Source organism: Euprymna scolopes, chromosome 28, assembly GCF_053919585.1.
Source record: "Euprymna scolopes isolate OS-2025 chromosome 28, ASM5391958v1, whole genome shotgun sequence".
In the NCBI taxonomy this organism is placed as follows: domain Eukaryota; kingdom Metazoa; phylum Mollusca; class Cephalopoda; order Sepiida; family Sepiolidae; genus Euprymna; species Euprymna scolopes.
Genome location: NC_136509.1, coordinates 65,248,831 through 65,266,647, shown reverse-complemented (window position 1 = coordinate 65,266,647; position 17,817 = coordinate 65,248,831). Strand labels below are relative to the sequence as shown.

Genomic DNA, 17,817 nt, shown 5'->3' with positions numbered 1-17,817 from the left:
CTTACCTACAGATTCCGGTAAACGACAAAAGTGCTAACCTCCTCTGTATTAACACTCATCGGGGTTTGTACAGATACGAAAGACTCGTATTTAGTATTAAGGTGGCATCCACAATATTCCAGCAAGTAATGGATACTATGCTGTCTGGCTTGTATACCGCAATCGCATATCTTGATGACATTATCATAGCGAGCAAAAGCAGGGAGGAACATGAAAAACTTATCAGACAAGTATTCAGTCGAATATAAAATTATGGATTTAAGATCAAAGCAGATAAATGTGAGTTCTTTTTACAAACAATTAAATACCTGGGTCAAATAATCGATAAAGATGGCAGACGCACAGACCCAGATAGGGCGATCGCTATTAAAGAAATGCCGGAACCAGTAAACATAACTCAATTGCAGAGTTTTTTAGGTTTGGCAAATTATTACCAGAGGTTCATCCCAAATATGCACAAATTGCGAGCACCACTTAATGAAAAAGGATATGGCTTGGGAGTAGACAGAAGATTGCCAGACATCATTCCAAGAAATAAAAAGAATCCTGACTTCAAAACTATTCCTAGCGCATTTCAACCCACAGTTGGATATAACAGTAGCTAGCGACGCTAGTCAATATGGCGTTGGGGCGTGCATGCTACATTGAATGCCGGATGACCTGAAACAGCCTATTGCTTTCGCATCACGGACTCTCTTGCCAGTGGAAAAGAATTATTCTCAGATCGAGAAAGAGGCGCTAGGAATTATATTTGCAGTTTCAAAATTCCACCGGTTCTTATACAGAAGACATTTTTTTCTACAAACCGACCATAAGCCGTTGATATCCATTTTTGGATAAAAAAAAAAGGACTTCCAACATTCACTGCGAACCGACTATTAAGATGGGGAACTATTCTGCTGAACTATAATTTTACAATTTCTCCCCTCAAAACAACAAGCCCATGCAGATGGTCTATCAAGACTGATTCCTGCCAAAATGGAACCTCTTGAAGATTCAGTTATCGCGGCACCATGTATTAATAGTGATGTAAAAACCATGATAAACAATATTATCCGCGAACTGCCGGTCACACTTCAGGAAATTAAGTCAGAATCCCTTAAATACAATTTCATTCAAACCACGAAGCAGAAATTAGCACTAGGTAACACCAGTTCAGACATTTTTTCTGGTTGCGACAAAATACTGTTATACGGTGAAAGGGTTGTCATCCCCATGAGGTATCCAGGAATAAACAGAATGAAAAGCCTAATGAGAAGTTTTGTTTATTGGCCAACTATGGACCAAGATATTACCGACATGGTGAACAGATGCAAAGGCTGTGCTTTGGCTGCAAAAGCACCACCGATAACATATAAACCTAAGGCTGAACAACTATGGTCGAGGATCCACATCGATTATGCGGGACCTGACAAGGATTTTTACTACCTGATAGTAGTTGAATCTTACTCTAAATGGCCAGAGGTACTAAGATGCAAAAAACCGACCACGGCAACAACAAATTTTTTATTGGAATTGTTTGCTCGGTTTGGTTAGCGACAACGCTACACAGTTCACCTCGACAGAGTTCAGAGAATTCTGCAAGACATATTAAGTCAAGCAGATTACGACACCCCAGCACCACGTCAGAAGCAACGGCTAGGCCGAACGCTTCGTCAATACGCTTAAAAGGGCATTAAAAAAGGTGTCCGGTACACTGACAGAAAGGGCCTTTCAGCAATTTCTGCAAGTTTACAGAATCACAAGAAATCCGAACAAACCAGATGCGGGATCTCCAGCAGAAATCATGTTTGGACGGAAAATAAAATCCGTATTTGATAAATTGCTACCCAAACACATGGTACACAACAGAACCTTTACAATGCCAACGAAACGGTTTAACAGCGGAGATAACGTGTATTTTAGACATTTTAGAAGTAACATTTCTTTTTGGGAACAGGGCACGATCTTACGAAGAATCGGCCATGTTACATACATCATTCAGGGCCCAAAGTTCCAACATAAGAGGCACCTGAACCAAATCAGGAAACGATTTTACAAAGATCAAGAACCACCGCAGGACGGCAGTGACGTGATTGAAACTGTATGACTGTTTTGACATAGACCCTCCAAAAGGGATGTCAGAACCGAGACGCTCCGGGAAGAAATACTGATTTTCACAACTGCAGAAATCAGCTTGGGAGGGGTGTGTTGTGGGGGAATCACCCTCCAAATGGACTGTTCTATCCATTATATAAACCATAGACCTTTTGATCCCAGGTGTGGATTAAACACCAGAGCAACCCTCGCCTGCTCGGTGATGTTTACTACTTTTTCAGTTGTAACCTTGTTGTTCCAGTAATACATTGTTTAAACTCTATTCCATTGTTCTGTTTTCTTTGTGGCTTATTGCAAGCCATAACAAATAGTTATAAAATGCTTCAAATTTTCGAATTTTACAAAATAGTTTTGTGTTCTTTACAGTTTTACCATATGATTACAAGTGTCAACATATTATTTATTGCTTTATTAAACTATTACAGCACAACACATTACTTTGATCTTTGCCTGTTTTGTCAACATTTTTAATCTTTTGTGCACAAAAAATATAGTGAGCATTTTATGCTGACATAGTTTAATACATTATAGTTACACCAGTAATTGTAAACTTTTATCCAATTATAATCATATTTATTGGACTATAAAGGTTTTTTTGAAATCAACTAAATTTCTTCTACTAATTTAATTATTCTTTATCTTAAAATTAGGCCAATAAGTAAGATAAATTTGGAAAATAAATAGATTAAGCGAGGTAAGATTCAACTTATCTGTAAGAACAAAAAATAAAATCTATTATGTGATGTCTGTCTGTCTGTCTAGGTATGAAATTGAAAATAAACTTCAATGCCAAGATCAAACAACTTTTTGAGTAAAATACTTATGCATGATCAAATGAGGATATAATTTTATATTAGTTTGTTTTCCCCCAATAGTATCCATAAACAGTAAAGATGACATTTTACTGGATTTGAGAAGGCAAAGAATTAATAAAAATCCTAATATATTGTTCAGGATTGAGATCAGAAGTACATATATACCTACATTCATTCTCAGATAACGCCAGAGTGTTATTCTCTCTTCTGTAGCTCAAAATTTGCTTATCCTCCTCCACAAAATAAATGCAAAGCCTTTTTTTGGGTTTCTTTATTAAAAATCAAATTCTCATTAAATTAATGACTTTGTTGGTAATAAAGATAAAAACTTTAATTTGAGATGACTTACCTTGCTTTCAAGTGCCGAGTCAAAGCACCTGATTCTGTAAATCTTCTGTCACACATCACACAACTGAAAGGACGTTCACCTAAATATTATGAAAAAGGAAAGGAAACACAATAAACAAAATTTCTGTTGTAATTTACAGAGTAGGAACACTTTTGCAGGTTATTTAACACAAAAATTCAATAATTGATGAAAGTGATTGAAAGTTTCTTTTAATTAATACAATACTTTTTACCTTTTGTTCATGATTAGGCCTCAACATTGTTATATTGTTTTATACATATATATATATATTAGTTTTATACTCTAATTAATATTAATTAAGTAATATTAGTTTTATAGTATATATATATATATATATATACTAGCATGGGTGCCCAGGATTGCCCGGGTATTTGGAGGTGTATGTTGAGCAAAAAAAAAAAAAGTGGTAGTAGGAAGGTAGGCTCGAACCGGTACCACAAAGAAGGAAAAGAACGGGAAAAAATCCTGACGTCTTTGCTGTTATGATCACTGCCAAACCGGAAGTGACATAGGTTTTAATTTAGGCTAGACAATTGAAAGAGAGGATGATTTTCGTAAATATCGGCGAAAAAAGTGCCCAGTTGAAGGTGAAGATATTACTGTATTTAGCCAATTTTTCGATATTTGTGATCTGAAAGGTCGAACTTCAAAACGATACTTATCCTGTGAAAATCTGTCAAAAGTTTTAGGCAGACATGCAAACATACATACATTTATATATTGGTAACCCAAATTTTCGACTCAAACTGATTAAAAAGCTTGCCCTATCTCTATATACCCTTTACGTAAAATTTCAAATGTTTAGACCAGAAATTGTCTGAGTAATTTGATAGAGATCGAAGCAGTCAAAGTTTTTTTAACTTTGTAACCCGTGTGCTCCCTCGATAAAACGCCCACTCCCAACGTTGTGTATCGTGGATTTTTCGTTCGACTATTCCTCTATTCCTCTTATGGCCGGATCATCCTTTTCCCGTTGGCGACTGTCGATGAGAGCACACGTGGTTCACAAAATAGAAATATGAACAAAGAAAGGAAAAACACAAACGCCAATGTTCACATATAAATTGAATGTTGGACTTGTGAGTGTGTGTGTGTCTTCCCCTGTTCTATCGATGTTACATTTGTCTATCTCTGTTTCACAATCAACTCTAAATGTAAAACTATAGTCGTTATCAACTCCCATACGACGTCTAGCACATCTAGTTGTCAACTGTCACTATCCAACCTCCATCCGCCCTCGAGCGCATCTAGATCTCAACTGCTTGTCTCCTCTGTTTTGGTATATCAGGTCGCCCACCCCACCCTGGCTACCGGAAGCTGCCCTTCCCTGTTTTATAAGTAGGTTTCTATTGTTATTGTTGATTGTAGGATATTTCCGATTTCTTTGTTTATTCTAAGCTATTTCCTCTCTATTGTTGATTGTAGGATATTTCCGATTTCTTTGTTTATTCTAAGCTATTTACTCTTCCTTTGTCTATCCCCCCCTCTAAGCACTTAGTGGCTCAAATCCACCCCAGGGCCACTTTATAGTATCACACACCTCCCATGCCCAACTTGTCATTTATTACATAAATTACAAAAACACAAAATCATATCAACATAAATTACATAAAATTCATACATATTACATGAATCATGAAACACCAGAGATATGTCCTACACTTAAAAAAAAAAAAAAACAGAAACAAAAAAACAGAAATTCGGCGTATCATTTCCAAACCAGGATCACAGGTGTGCACCCAACTCTCTCGGTATTCCAGTGGTATTTGAATACCCTTAAAAAGAAAACTCTTCAAAGCAATTCCTTTTTTGACTGGCTCCAGACAACTGGTACAGCTTTTCATACCAGAGAAGGAAAATCAACCTCGCCCCTCCATCGAGGTAGAAAAAAAACAAGAGGAATTTTAACCACCTCCAAAATAACAGGCATTCCGCCATTTCACCCCAACCTTCCAAAAATAAACAGGAGGAATTTTAACCACCTCCAAAATGACAGGCATTCCGCCATTTTGCCCCACCCTCCCAAAAAAAAAAAAAAACAGGCGGAATTTTAACCACCTCCAAAATAACTGGCAATCTGCCATTTCACCCCAATCTCCCAAAAAAAACAGGAGGAATTTTAACCACCTCCAAAATAACTGGCAATCTGCCATTTCACCCCAACCTCCCAAAAATAAACAGGAGGAATTTTAACCACCTCCAAAATAACTGGCAATCTGCCATTTCACCCCAACCTCCCAAAAATAAACAGGAGGAATTTTAACCACCTCCAAAATAACTGGCAATCTGCCATTTCACCCCAACCTCCCAAAAATAAACAGGAGGAATTTTAACCACCTCCAAAATAACTGGCAATCTGCCATTTCACCCCAACCTCCCAAAAATAAACAGGAGGAATTTTAACCACCTCCAAAATAACTGGCAATCTGCCATTTCACCCCAACCTCCCAAAAATAAACAGGAGGAATTTTAACCACCTCCAAAATTACTGGCAATCTGCCATTTCACCCCAACCTCCCAAAAATAAACAGGAGGAATTTTAACCACCTCCAAAATAACTGGCAATCTGCCATTTCACCCCAACCTCCCAAAAATAAACAGGAGGAATTTTAACCACCTCCAAAATAACTGGCAATCTGCCATTTCACCCCAACCTCCCAAAAATAAACAGGAGGAATTTTAACCACCTCCAAAATAACTGGCAATCTGCCATTTCACCCCAACCTCCCAAAAATAAACAGGAGGAATTTTAACCACCTCCAAAATAACTGGCAATCTGCCATTTCACCCCAACCTCCCAAAAATAAACAGGAGGAATTTTAACCACCTCCAAAATAACTGGCAATCTGCCATTTCACCCCAACCTCCCAAAAATAAACAGGAGGAATTTTAACCACCTCCAAAATAACTGGCAATCTGCCATTTCACCCCAACCTCCCAAAAATAAACAGGAGGAATTTTAACCACCTCCAAAATAACTGGCAATCTGCCATTTCACCCCAACCTCCCAAAAATAAACAGGAGGAATTTTAACCACCTCCAAAATAACTGGCAATCTGCCATTTCACCCCAACCTCCCAAAAATAAACAGGAGGAATTTTAACTACCTCCAAAATAACTGGCAATCTGCCATTTCACCCCAACCTCCCAAAAATAAACAGGAGGAATTTTAACCACCTCCAAAATATTTTGCCCCACCCCCTAAAAAATAAAAACAAAATCATGAGGAATTTTAATCACCTCAACTGTAACAGGCATAGTGCCACTCTCCTCTCTCCCCCCCCCCCTAAACCAATCAGGAGGATTTTTTTTGTGAACTCCCACCGGGAAAACCTTGTGCACACACCCCTAAACCTGTCTGGTCTCTCGCCATTTTTTCAATAAGAAGGACAATCTTATACATTTTACTTAAATAACACTTGCAACATTATTAAAAAAAAACAAGTAACATTTTAACAAAACAAATTTGCTTCTCTACTGTTTCTGTTTTCGACCACGCTAAAACAATAGAATTCAACAGAATAAAACCCACATGAAAAAAATAGCATTTAACAATTATAAGTCACTTTTTTTTTTCAAATTTTTCTCATTTCTTGTACTAATCGGTTAAGAAGTCCCTGTGCAATTTTAATGTTTTAACAAACAAACCTGGTCATTGACGTCGTCGTCGTAACGCTCGACGACTTCCGTGCGCGCACCTGTCAATTTGGTTCTTACTTAAATAAATTCAAACATCATTCAGTAACTCATTCTGGCTGGCGGATTTTATTTTCAAACTTCGCTTCAGGACTTCGGGTATGATCCTACCCCCCCCCCGGTTTCTTTTTTATTTAATAGCACACACACCTACAAACACCCAAGTAAAGTCGGGTACCCCCGCTAGTCTATATATATATATATACCAGCGAAAATGTGTGTATGTATGTTTGTATGTATGTATGTGTGTTTGTGTGTCCACTAAAAACTTTCGACAGACAGAACAAAAATTCACAAACTCGGTATCATATTGAAGCTCTATCCTTCGCTCGAAAAATATCGAAAAATTGGCCAAAAACGTTCATTATTTCATCCCGAAATCGACAATTTTCGACGGGGATGGGGGGTCAACAAAAACGGTCTTCTCATGACGACGACCGGTTCTACGCATGTGTCAGATGATGTCATGACCTGATTTACTTTAAATAGTTGAAGAACTGGCTAAATTTTGTGGACGTCGTGTTAGCTCAGTTGGTTAGCGCGTTGGTTCGTTATCTAAATGTTTTGGGTTCGAATCGTAGTGTGAGATGTCTTCTTTTTTTTTTTTTGATTTTTTAAATTTAAATATTGAACCAGTGTTATTTAAGCCATTTTTCACGTAATGTTTGTTTTTCTGGGTTTTTTTTACTTCGCTTATCCACCCCCGACCACACACCCAAAAACACCCAGGTACCCACCGATTTTTTTAAATTTTAATATCGTAACAGGCTTATTTAAGCCATTTTTCACATGCTTGTTTTTTTTTTTTGGTTTTAACATTCTTTTTCTGTTTTCTTTTTTGTTTTTTCGATTTTTACATTTAACATCGTTCGTTTGACTTACATTAGTTTTTTTTGTGTTTTTTTTTCGATTTTTGGACTTTTCAAAGTACATTAAGTGAGTTTTTCAAGCAAAACTTTCATTTCTTCAACATCTCTCTCTTACCCTAGAACCTGTATCTAATTGAGCAGACGATTTCTTGTTTTATGTGAACATTGACTGTTGATATATTTTTCTCTCGGTAGAATTTGAATCATTAAATCATTTCGTTTAGTTAAACATATTTAATTTTCTTTTCTTGAATTTTATTTTATGTTTTTATATAAATAAAAGTTTGTTAATTTTTCGACGAGACTTATCCTCGTTATTTCTTATGTGATTTCGTTGTCCAGTACATTTCATTTTTTGTTGTCTTCGAGGCGGTTATCCCATTCCCATAACAACACATTATCAAGGAACCTGGGAAATTTTTTTCATATATTTCGTTACGTCACCCATCTCTAACATCCCCAGTAGGACTGGGATACGTTGTTACAAATTAGGGGCTCATGCCGGAATATACCCTCCCTAAAGACACCCTGGACAGTCAAACACATTTGAGGTAGCGAGAACTAGTTAGCTCAATATGTCGGGAATACAAGAATTCCTAGATTCCCCTACTTTTGAAGAATTATGCAAAACATCATCTTAGCAATAGGTAGACATTATGAACTAAACGTTAGGCCAGGTATGAGAAGAGCATTGTTAGTTAGGATAGTAACAGAACATCTCGTTGACAATTTCTTAGTCGACAAAGCAGTTTTGTCAGAAGGTATGCCTGAACCCCACCAAGAAAGACGGGAGGAGTTCGATATCCCCAAACATGCCTGCCTTGTACCGACGTTCCACGAATCGAATGTGGACGGGTACTTCCAACATTTTGAAAAAATTACCCTGAGTGCAAAATGGCCTCTAGAAGTTTGGCCCATGCTCTTACAGACTGCATTAAGAGGAAGAGCACAAGAGGTATATGCTTCTCTCTCGATTGAGGATTGTTCAAATTATAATGTTATAAAATCCGCCATCCTCAAATCGTATGAATTGGTACCCGAGGCATATCGACAGAAGTTTAGGTCATACCGAAAAGAGAACGGACAAAGCTACGTGGAATTCTTTCGGCAGAAAGGAACACTGTTTAATAGGTGGATTTCTGCTAAAGATGCACAGTCCGATTATAATAGACTCCGGCAGATGATCCTGATGGAAGAATTTAAACGTTGTGTCCCTGACGACCTAAAAGTGTTTTTGAACGAACGCCAGATCGCTACAGCCTATGAAATGGCGATTCTAGCCGACGAGTATGCTCTTACACACAAGACGGGTAGAAATAGAATTGATCCATTCGAGGGTGAAATTCACACAAACCTTCGGATAATCTGTTACAGACTCTAGTTGGAATACAGGTCCAGAAAGTACTGTATATCGACCTCCAAGCCCAAGAAATAGATCCCCGAAAGCAAATCGACCACCCACCTATCAACGGATCGACAGGTGGAAACCCATAACGTGCCACTACTGTAAGAATGTAGGACACATCATGATGGACTGCCCGGTAAAGAAAGATACCAAACGTAAAAAGGGGATGGATTAAGTATTTTTAAAATTCATCTTAAATGTTTTTCATGTTACCTTGTTTAAACTTGTTTTTCTTGTTTTAGTTATGTATTTGTATTTATTTGTATCTACTTTCCTGTCTTATTCGTCACCCTTAACCCATGCTACAAAGGAAACTAGCGATAAAAAACAAAACAAAATGCCTGGAATTATTTTTCTCTATTAGAGTAGATAAACTTAGGACTTTATTTAAGTAATATACTTAATATATACTATTACTGCAAGCTTGCCTATATTGCAAATGCTTGCTTCCTGGCTAGCCAATCAAACCATCTAATATAGTTAGTCTGATTTTCTATTATATTCGAAATATAATACAGGGACATTAGCAAAGAAAAAGTCACCTATGAAAACGAACCTCCTAAATTAAAACCTTGAATAATTATCTAAACTCGAATGTAAATTAATATTAAGCCGACTTTACAAATTGATAAAAGTTAATTATTGGATTTTAATTATAAAGGTGAAGCTCCATTATTCAAATTCGAGATAGATAGCAACAACAAACTTCCACCCATTAATATGGGAGGGGAGATTATCATCAAAATCGTCCTGAATTGATAACTTAGCACCGGACTTACTACTTAGATATAAATAAGTCACTTGTACCCATTCCCCTCCTCCTTTTTTTTTTTTTTTTTTTTTTTTTTTAAAGACATACAAGAGAAATACATTTGAATTTATTTATTTAACTATTGACAGGTGGCAGCAATAAAAGTTAACTCTACTGCTTCTATTTGACCTAATTGTTGAGGTCAAATAGAAGTCAGGCAGTTAACTTGAGTTTCTTTACTCAACTTTGACTGGTTTTTTCCTCAACAGATGTTGGGGAGGGGGAAACCAGCTCCCCATTTTCCAGATTGATTAGCAATTGTCTGATATGAGAGGAGTTTGTCTCCACATTGATCAAAGCTGATTGCTTCTGGACGTTTCCCGGCGCGATGCCGAGAACGAATGTTTTGATTTAGTTTCACTTTATTTATACTAAAAAGCAGGACAAACAGTCGACAGAGCGAAATAGCGCGAATCTCATAAAAGTTGACGTAAATAAATCTATACGCTATGCGCTTTCTCAAATCGTAGATATTATTATCTCGCGGGTATATACACAGTTGTAAGCGATCGTAACGACCCCGGGAGCATGTGCGAAAGAAGCCTTTGCAAGACAAAGACGAAATAGTCACACACATTTTGCCTTTTGTATATATAGACTAGGGGTGGTACCCGGCGTTGGAGGTGTGTATGGTTGTTAATGAAAACCTAAGAATAAGCAAAGTAAAAAAAGAAAACAGAAAAACGAACGTTAAAACCGGGCGGTGATGGGTGTGGGGTAATCAAAACATCGAAAAAAAAAACACAAAAAAACTAACGTAAGGCAAACGAACGATGTTAAATGTAAAAATCGAAAAAACAAAAAAGAAAACAGAAAAACGAACGTTAAAACTAAAAACCAAAACAAAAAAAAAAACATGTGAAAAATGGCTTAAATAAGCCTGTTTCAATATTAAAATTTAAAAAATCGGTGGGTACCCGGGTGTTTTTGGGGGTGTGTGGTCGGTCGGGGTGTTAATGAAAACCTAAGAATAAGCGAAGTAAAAAAAAACACAGAAAAACGAACGTTACGTGAAAAATGAGTTAAATAACCCGGCTTAAATATTTAAATTTTAAAAATCAAAAAAAAAAAAGAAAAGACATCTCACACCACGATTCGAACCCAAAACGTTTAGATAATGACCCAATCCGCTAACCAACTTAGCTAACACAACATACATGAAATTTAGTCAGTTCTTCAAATATTTAAACTAAATCAGGTCATGACGTCATCTGACACATGCGTAGAACCGATCTCGTCATGAGAGGACGGTTTTTGTTGTCAATCAGCATCAGCCATCAATTATTTGCTTCTTCCTACCTGATGTTCAGAGCCCTTTTTATTCTGGATGTTGGCTTGCCAGTATTTTTTGGTTTTTCTCCATATTTTTATATGAGTTCCTCATTGTCTAGAGCATTTTATTTTTTATTAAAAGCTACTCTCTATTACATTAAACTTACTTTTTTTTTTTTTCATTTTTCTTAAACTTTTTCTTCTAGGGGATGGGACATCCAACCAGATGTCTGACATTTACCCCTATTTTAGTGAGTCCAACCAAGAGATCTTTTCAGGATTCTAGCCGTCCCTTTCAGTGCAATCGTTTGTATTTCACTTGCACTTGGTTCACCGGGTATGCTTGCTATGTACTTTTTAAAGTTCTTTTTCATAAGCCCAGTTGCTCCTATGATGACTGGTATAATTGAAACGTCTTTTAATTTCCAATTTCGTTTCATATCACTTACCTGTATGTCTACGCATGTGTCGAACAAGAGAACCTTTGGTTTTAAAAGAGTCGGAACAGCCATCAAATGTACATATATATTCTCGTGTATCAGTATGAGTCAGCATATGACTTTTCAAACAGGCAATCTGAAAGTGAAAAATAAAATTTATTTTTAACAAGTAAACTTATCTATGCTAATATGATAGATATGTGCATCTGTGCTTCTATCAACTGCTTTTACACCATTAAACTTTTCAAGATTTCATCCATTGCTGAATTGCAACTGCATATCTTTCATTCAATTGGAATTCAAATTTAGTGTGTCACTAGTGATCAAAATTATTGAAATTTGACAACACATTGTAGCAGAAATATATACGAAAGTATAACATGTCAAAAATGATTAAATTAAAAAAATGTATTTCACCAGTGTTTCATTGTCAAATTGTTTAAATTATCTAATGATCCTTGTTTCTTTATTAAGTTCTGATTAAAGATCAACAAGGACTATCTTTTATAAAATTTTATAATTTCATTGTGTAGTAGCTTATCTAAATATATGACAGAAATATTCATATACAATAATAGGATTATGTCAGTAATTTTTCATATTTAAATTATCATTTTTGATGACTTATAAAAACATTGACTTTTTCTTATGGAATAAAGGATTACTTTCTTAATTAATTTCAGATGGCAAAGTAAATCTGAGGTTGTTGTCTGACTTGCTATTTGTGTTTTTACTCCCTCCTCTCACCATTTGAAATGGTTTTGTTCAGGATAGAAAAAGGTATGCATTTTATTCACAAACTTTTGCATGACTAGATGGAAATATACATACACACATATATATATATAAGATCTAAGTGTGCATGCACGTTGGTTTATTCAAAATGTTTTCCATGTAATACTTCAGAGAAATAAATTTTTAGTTCTTGTCCTGATATTAAAACACAAAAATAAAGAAAAATCTGTATAATGTAAAACAAAAATATCATATTCTCTAAATTATGTAAATTGATAAAGTACTTTTATTTTTATAAAGAAAATCATTTTTAAGCAATTATAACATAAATCTCAAATTTGAATTATTTCCCTTTGTTTTTCAGATTGTTTTCAAAATGGCATATAAGACAACCACTATTCTGTTGCCCAAAAAGTTTGATTTTTTATTTAAAAATAAAAATCATACAGATTTTTTAAAGTATTTGTTTTTTAATATAGGGAGAATTTTGGACAAGAACCAAGTTTCTGTTTTGCTTAATTTTTTCAATGGGTCAAAGTGCTTCAATTATCTAATGATCCTGGTTTCTTTAAGTTTGGATTAAAGATCAACAATAGCTACATGTTATAATTTTCTCATAATATCTTATTAAAGTGACTTTCTCTTTATTTGCATATCTCCTCTTATGTGATCTTGCCATTTGTTTTTTATTTTCTTATTTGAATACTTTTTTTTATTTTATTAACATGCATTCCTGGCCACTTGCTGCATTTGTTGTCATAAAATTCAGTTGCATAAAGCCTTGGGAAAAACCTCTTTCTGTTTGCGTCTTCACTACACTACATTACGCTTTATCAAATTGTATAACTTGATTATGCAGTAACATTTTGCAGTAATCAATTTGGCTTTATGCCTGAGCTTAGTATCCACTGTTGTTATATTTATCCTGAGACAAATGCACAAGAAGTTTCTTAGTGAAAGGAAGAGGTTGTATTTTGCTTTCATGGATCTGGAGAAAGGTTTTGACAGTTTCACAGGACATTTTGTCTGGTAAACATTTCACTAAACTAAAGAAAAGAATGTTTAGTGAAGGTTATCCAAGCAATGTACAAAAATGCTCAAAGTTGTGTTAGAATAAACAGCAAATTTTGTGAAAACTTTAATATTAAAGTAAGAGTACAGCAGAGCTCTGTACTGATTCTATTGTTTTCATTTGTGTCTTAGAAGCATTGTCCAAGGATTTTCATACAGGTTGTCCAAAAAGATACTGCAAAAGTATTGTCTGTAAAACAATGGAAGGTCTACTCATTAAGTTCAAAACTTGCAAGAATACTATGAAAAGTAAAGACCTCAAAGTGAATGTGATCAATAATTGTGTTGTTGGAAATCTGGAAGCAGGAAAATTCCCAAGCTTATTTTGTCATAAAGGAGTTAAGTACAACTCAATTTTCTGTGGTATTGAGTATACAAGATGTCATTTTTTGGTTACCCTTTTTTGCACTCTCTAAGATTTAAATAAATAATACAAAATTACATTCTCCACATATCGAAAATTTGTCTAATTTGGTGTTATTTACTATAGCTTCAGTGAAATAATCTTTATTTTTACAATAATGCTTTTAATTAATTTGAACAATTTGAGCCGACCTGTTTGTCCGACCTGTTGCCCTTATTAAAGGTTTACAGGAGGTCTCATTATATTACACTTATCTGGAAATCCAATAGTTTATTATGAACCCAGCAGACATGCAGATCATATATTCACAATCATATATTCATTAGTTTTGATTATGAAATCACATTCGCAGAAACTCCAATGATTACTTTATTTTCTCCCTTAATACAGTGTTCCTGTTCAGAGCTTCTAGACACAAATTAATATCGTAGGATTTTTAAAAAATTATATTTACAATCATTTAGATACTTCAGTGTTTTTACAACTGATTTATTTTAACAGATTTGAAAACAAAAATAAAAGTCCTCACCTCTTTGAAATTGTTATGACATATACTGCAAGTGTATGGACGTTCCGACATGTCTGGGTCTTTCTTTACCATTTCAGGTACCTTATCTTCTTCATCCTCATAATCACTGTTTGTATGGTCATATTTCACGTGGCGGCGCAAAGCTGCTTCCCTAAAGTATATATGCAAGGAAATCAGTTTTTACTAAAACAATGAAAATCCTGATGTCCTGATGATCGAACTTGGAAAGAAAAGTAAATACACTGATATGATATAAAAGAGATTGTTTCAACAGTTAAGGTATTAGGTTCAGTTCATTGAGGCCAGCCAACAAAACCATGGAAGTAATAAGAATAGATTTGGAAGAAAGAGAGTAAACGAAGATCTGGCCAGAGATAGATCAGTTTGGAAATCAATTTTAAAAAATTGTCAAATGCATGCTAGCATAAAATGAATTTTAAACTGATGAGGATGAAGAAAGCTTCTAGTGATTATATTGAGGAGTCTGTTCCATTTTCATGCATTAAAAACTCCTAGAGTGTCTCAATGTTAAAACACTGCCCTGTGATAGGTATCCTTCTACAATATCTAAGCTAACATGAGAGTTATCGATATTTGAGTATATGTCTGTTGACTACTGTTAGGCTATTAGATTGAGAAATGTGAAATGTGTTAGAAAATACATATAAGTATTTCAAGCTGAAAATAAAAGTATTTGCAGATCAAAATTTGTTTTCTTTTGGAATTTTTGATTCCAGTTCAAAGAATGGAGAGTGCAGCTAGGACAAAGAATGGAGAGTCCAGCTAGAACACACACTAGAAAATATATTAGAAAACAGATCAAGAGTGCATTACTTAATTACATAGAGATTAAATCATGTTTTTGAGGACGCATACTTCAAGGGATCTCTCTTTTAATTTATTTTTTCTACCTTCTCTTTTTAGATATATAATATCAAGCTGACTTAGCAAATGAAAAGATGCATCATTGGTGTAAAAGCACAACAGTCATAAAGAGATCTGATTTTTTGTTCCCAAAGTTTGAAAGAAACTAGAAGCTGATAATGGGAATCCAATAGCAGCAGCTAAACACAATGCATATGAAACAAAAATGTAGTAGGCAAAAAAAAAAAAATAAATAAATGTTCTGTCAGCAACAGTACAACTTCAAAATAGTCAATATCGCCCACCTCCAGAAGAGAGGGAATTCCTGTCCGTGATAACCGTGGTAAAAGAAGACACACTCCAATCGCCAGAAACACCCACACACACAGTTTGCAGGACACTGCCGACTCGTCTCTAGCCTCCTGCTTTTATAGTGGCCGGGAATTATCCATTTGCATAATCACATGAGACAGAAACGTGATTTTCCGAGAGTTGCATGGGGTAAATGCTAATAAAAACCCCCGGATGCCATCTTGGAATTATCTTTTTCCCCCCAACTGGTGACACAACAGACGTACCTGAGGTAAGCTCTTTTTCCCCTCATTTTAGTTATTGCTACTTCTGCTACACTCCCCCCTGATCTCATGATCACAAATGGGGCAGGGGGGCAGTCGTCTCTGTCTGGTACTTCTCCGAAGAACCGGAGGCAGCACTTCCTCCCTGCCATCCTCCTCATCGCCATTATTGCCACCAGTCTGCTCCATAGGCGGTGTTTCACAATCAGGGCAGGGGGGCAGTATTCGTTTCTGTCGGGTACTCCTTCGTAGAGGCAAGACGGGTGGTCCTTCCTCCGCTTCTTCAGTATGTACATTATATGGCTCAAAATCCTCTTCGTCATCCTGCATCATACTCTCTGTCTTTTCAGAAGACATCATACTGTCTGAGTCTCCCTCTTCCTCCGATGTAACAACATAATGGCGAGGGGGCAAATCCTTCACGTGACGAGGCACACCATCCACCAAAATCGACTGAGGGCTGATCACCTTGGTCACCTCACCCTTGCCGAACCTCGTGGTACATCGATTTTGCGGTCTTCTGACCCATACGCGATCTCCAACCTGGTAAAAGCTGTTCTTGGGACCTGGGGACGCAGTTGCGAGATTGGTCTCCTTTACTCGAACTTCGTATTGATAAATCCTGTTGGCAGGCGCAGTGGAGGGAGATGTGTCGTCTCTTGGTGTGATGTTATACCAGTAGACAGCCTCCTGTATGGGACAACACATTCTAGCCGCTATTCGTTTCACTGTACGATGACATCGCTCCACTATGCCATTCCCGGCTGGAGCGTATGCACAACGGAATCGCAAGTGAACTCCCCATTTACATTTGCTTGGAACATATTGCTGCAGAAAGCTGTGTCATTGTCTAAAAGGAGTTCATGCGGCGCGCCACGCTCGAGGAACACTGCCTCCAACTGATGAATCACGCTTGCCGAGTCCTGCCTTGCCAATTTCCTCCAAATGGAGAAACGCGATGGACCACAGTCTGTTAAAGTTAAAAAATGGAAGGTGCCATAATGCGTGATATCCATTCCAATTCTCTGCCAATTCTCGTTAACTTCCAGCTTTCCCTTTTCCCACCTGACTGGCGCTGGGTCAATGGACTGACATTCCTCGCATTTCTGTATGACCGTTCTGACAGTTGCTTTTGTCGTGGTTGGACATCTTCTCCTGACAAAGTAGGTAGTGCGTCGCACCCCCGGATGTCCACTATCTTTGTGAATAGCCATGATTTGACTCTCATCCAGCTCGTCTGTGTGGACCGCGCCTATCACTGGGTCAAGACCGTTTTTCTTTTTCATTGCCTCAAACCACCGCTGTGGCACTCGTGTCAGTCGGTCAGCAATGTTTCGTGCTGATGGAACCAGCGTCACATCCACTGTCAGCCCGTACTCTTTCACGAGCTCCTTAAGAGTGCTTAATCGCCTCCTAATAAGCATCTCGCTTGCTGCTTTGGTGCGTACTCGCGCCTTTCCAGTTAGCGTGTCCGAGACCCAATGGTATACGCAAACAGAATCTGTCTTTATGTGTAGCACCTTGCTCTGCCACTGGAGAGCCAAATTGATGCCTTTCAATACGGCATCCAGTTCAGCCAAGTTGATATGTTGAGAGTCATCTTCAGGTCGCAGCCAACATGCATCTTCCAGCACAGTTTCACACATCTCCAAGGCTGCCCCAATTGCTAGGGAGCTAGCATCGACCCATACATTCAGCTCTTTGCCGTCCACACACCAATTTCCCTGTGCCGGATCGTTCTGCTGTGCAGATTTTAAGGTTTCGAACATCATACGATGTAGTACGGCGTCCCTTGCTTCATCATCCCAGCCCTTCGTTACCGAACTTACTCTCCTTCTGAGTATTCCGCAAGCCACACGAAGCCAACCGCACACCGGAAAGTGCCCGACAAGTCGACCACACAG

General features: G+C 37.0%; 1 protein-coding gene across 9 annotated transcripts in view; it reads right to left on the bottom strand.

The window, feature by feature from the left end:
* Positions 1–17,817, bottom strand: part of LOC145249680 (uncharacterized) — a 103,035-nt gene that overhangs the window by 55,716 nt on the left and 29,502 nt on the right. For all 9 annotated transcript variants that reach the window (XM_080111470.1, XM_080111471.1, XM_080111473.1 and 6 more), the window contains exons 4-6: positions 14,475–14,625; positions 11,785–11,911; positions 3,262–3,340 (exon numbers count right to left, since the gene is read on the bottom strand). In XM_080111470.1, the coding sequence (XP_079967596.1) occupies positions 3,262–3,340; positions 11,785–11,911; positions 14,475–14,625 (357 nt within the window). The remainder of the gene's footprint in view (positions 1–3,261; positions 3,341–11,784; positions 11,912–14,474; positions 14,626–17,817) is intronic.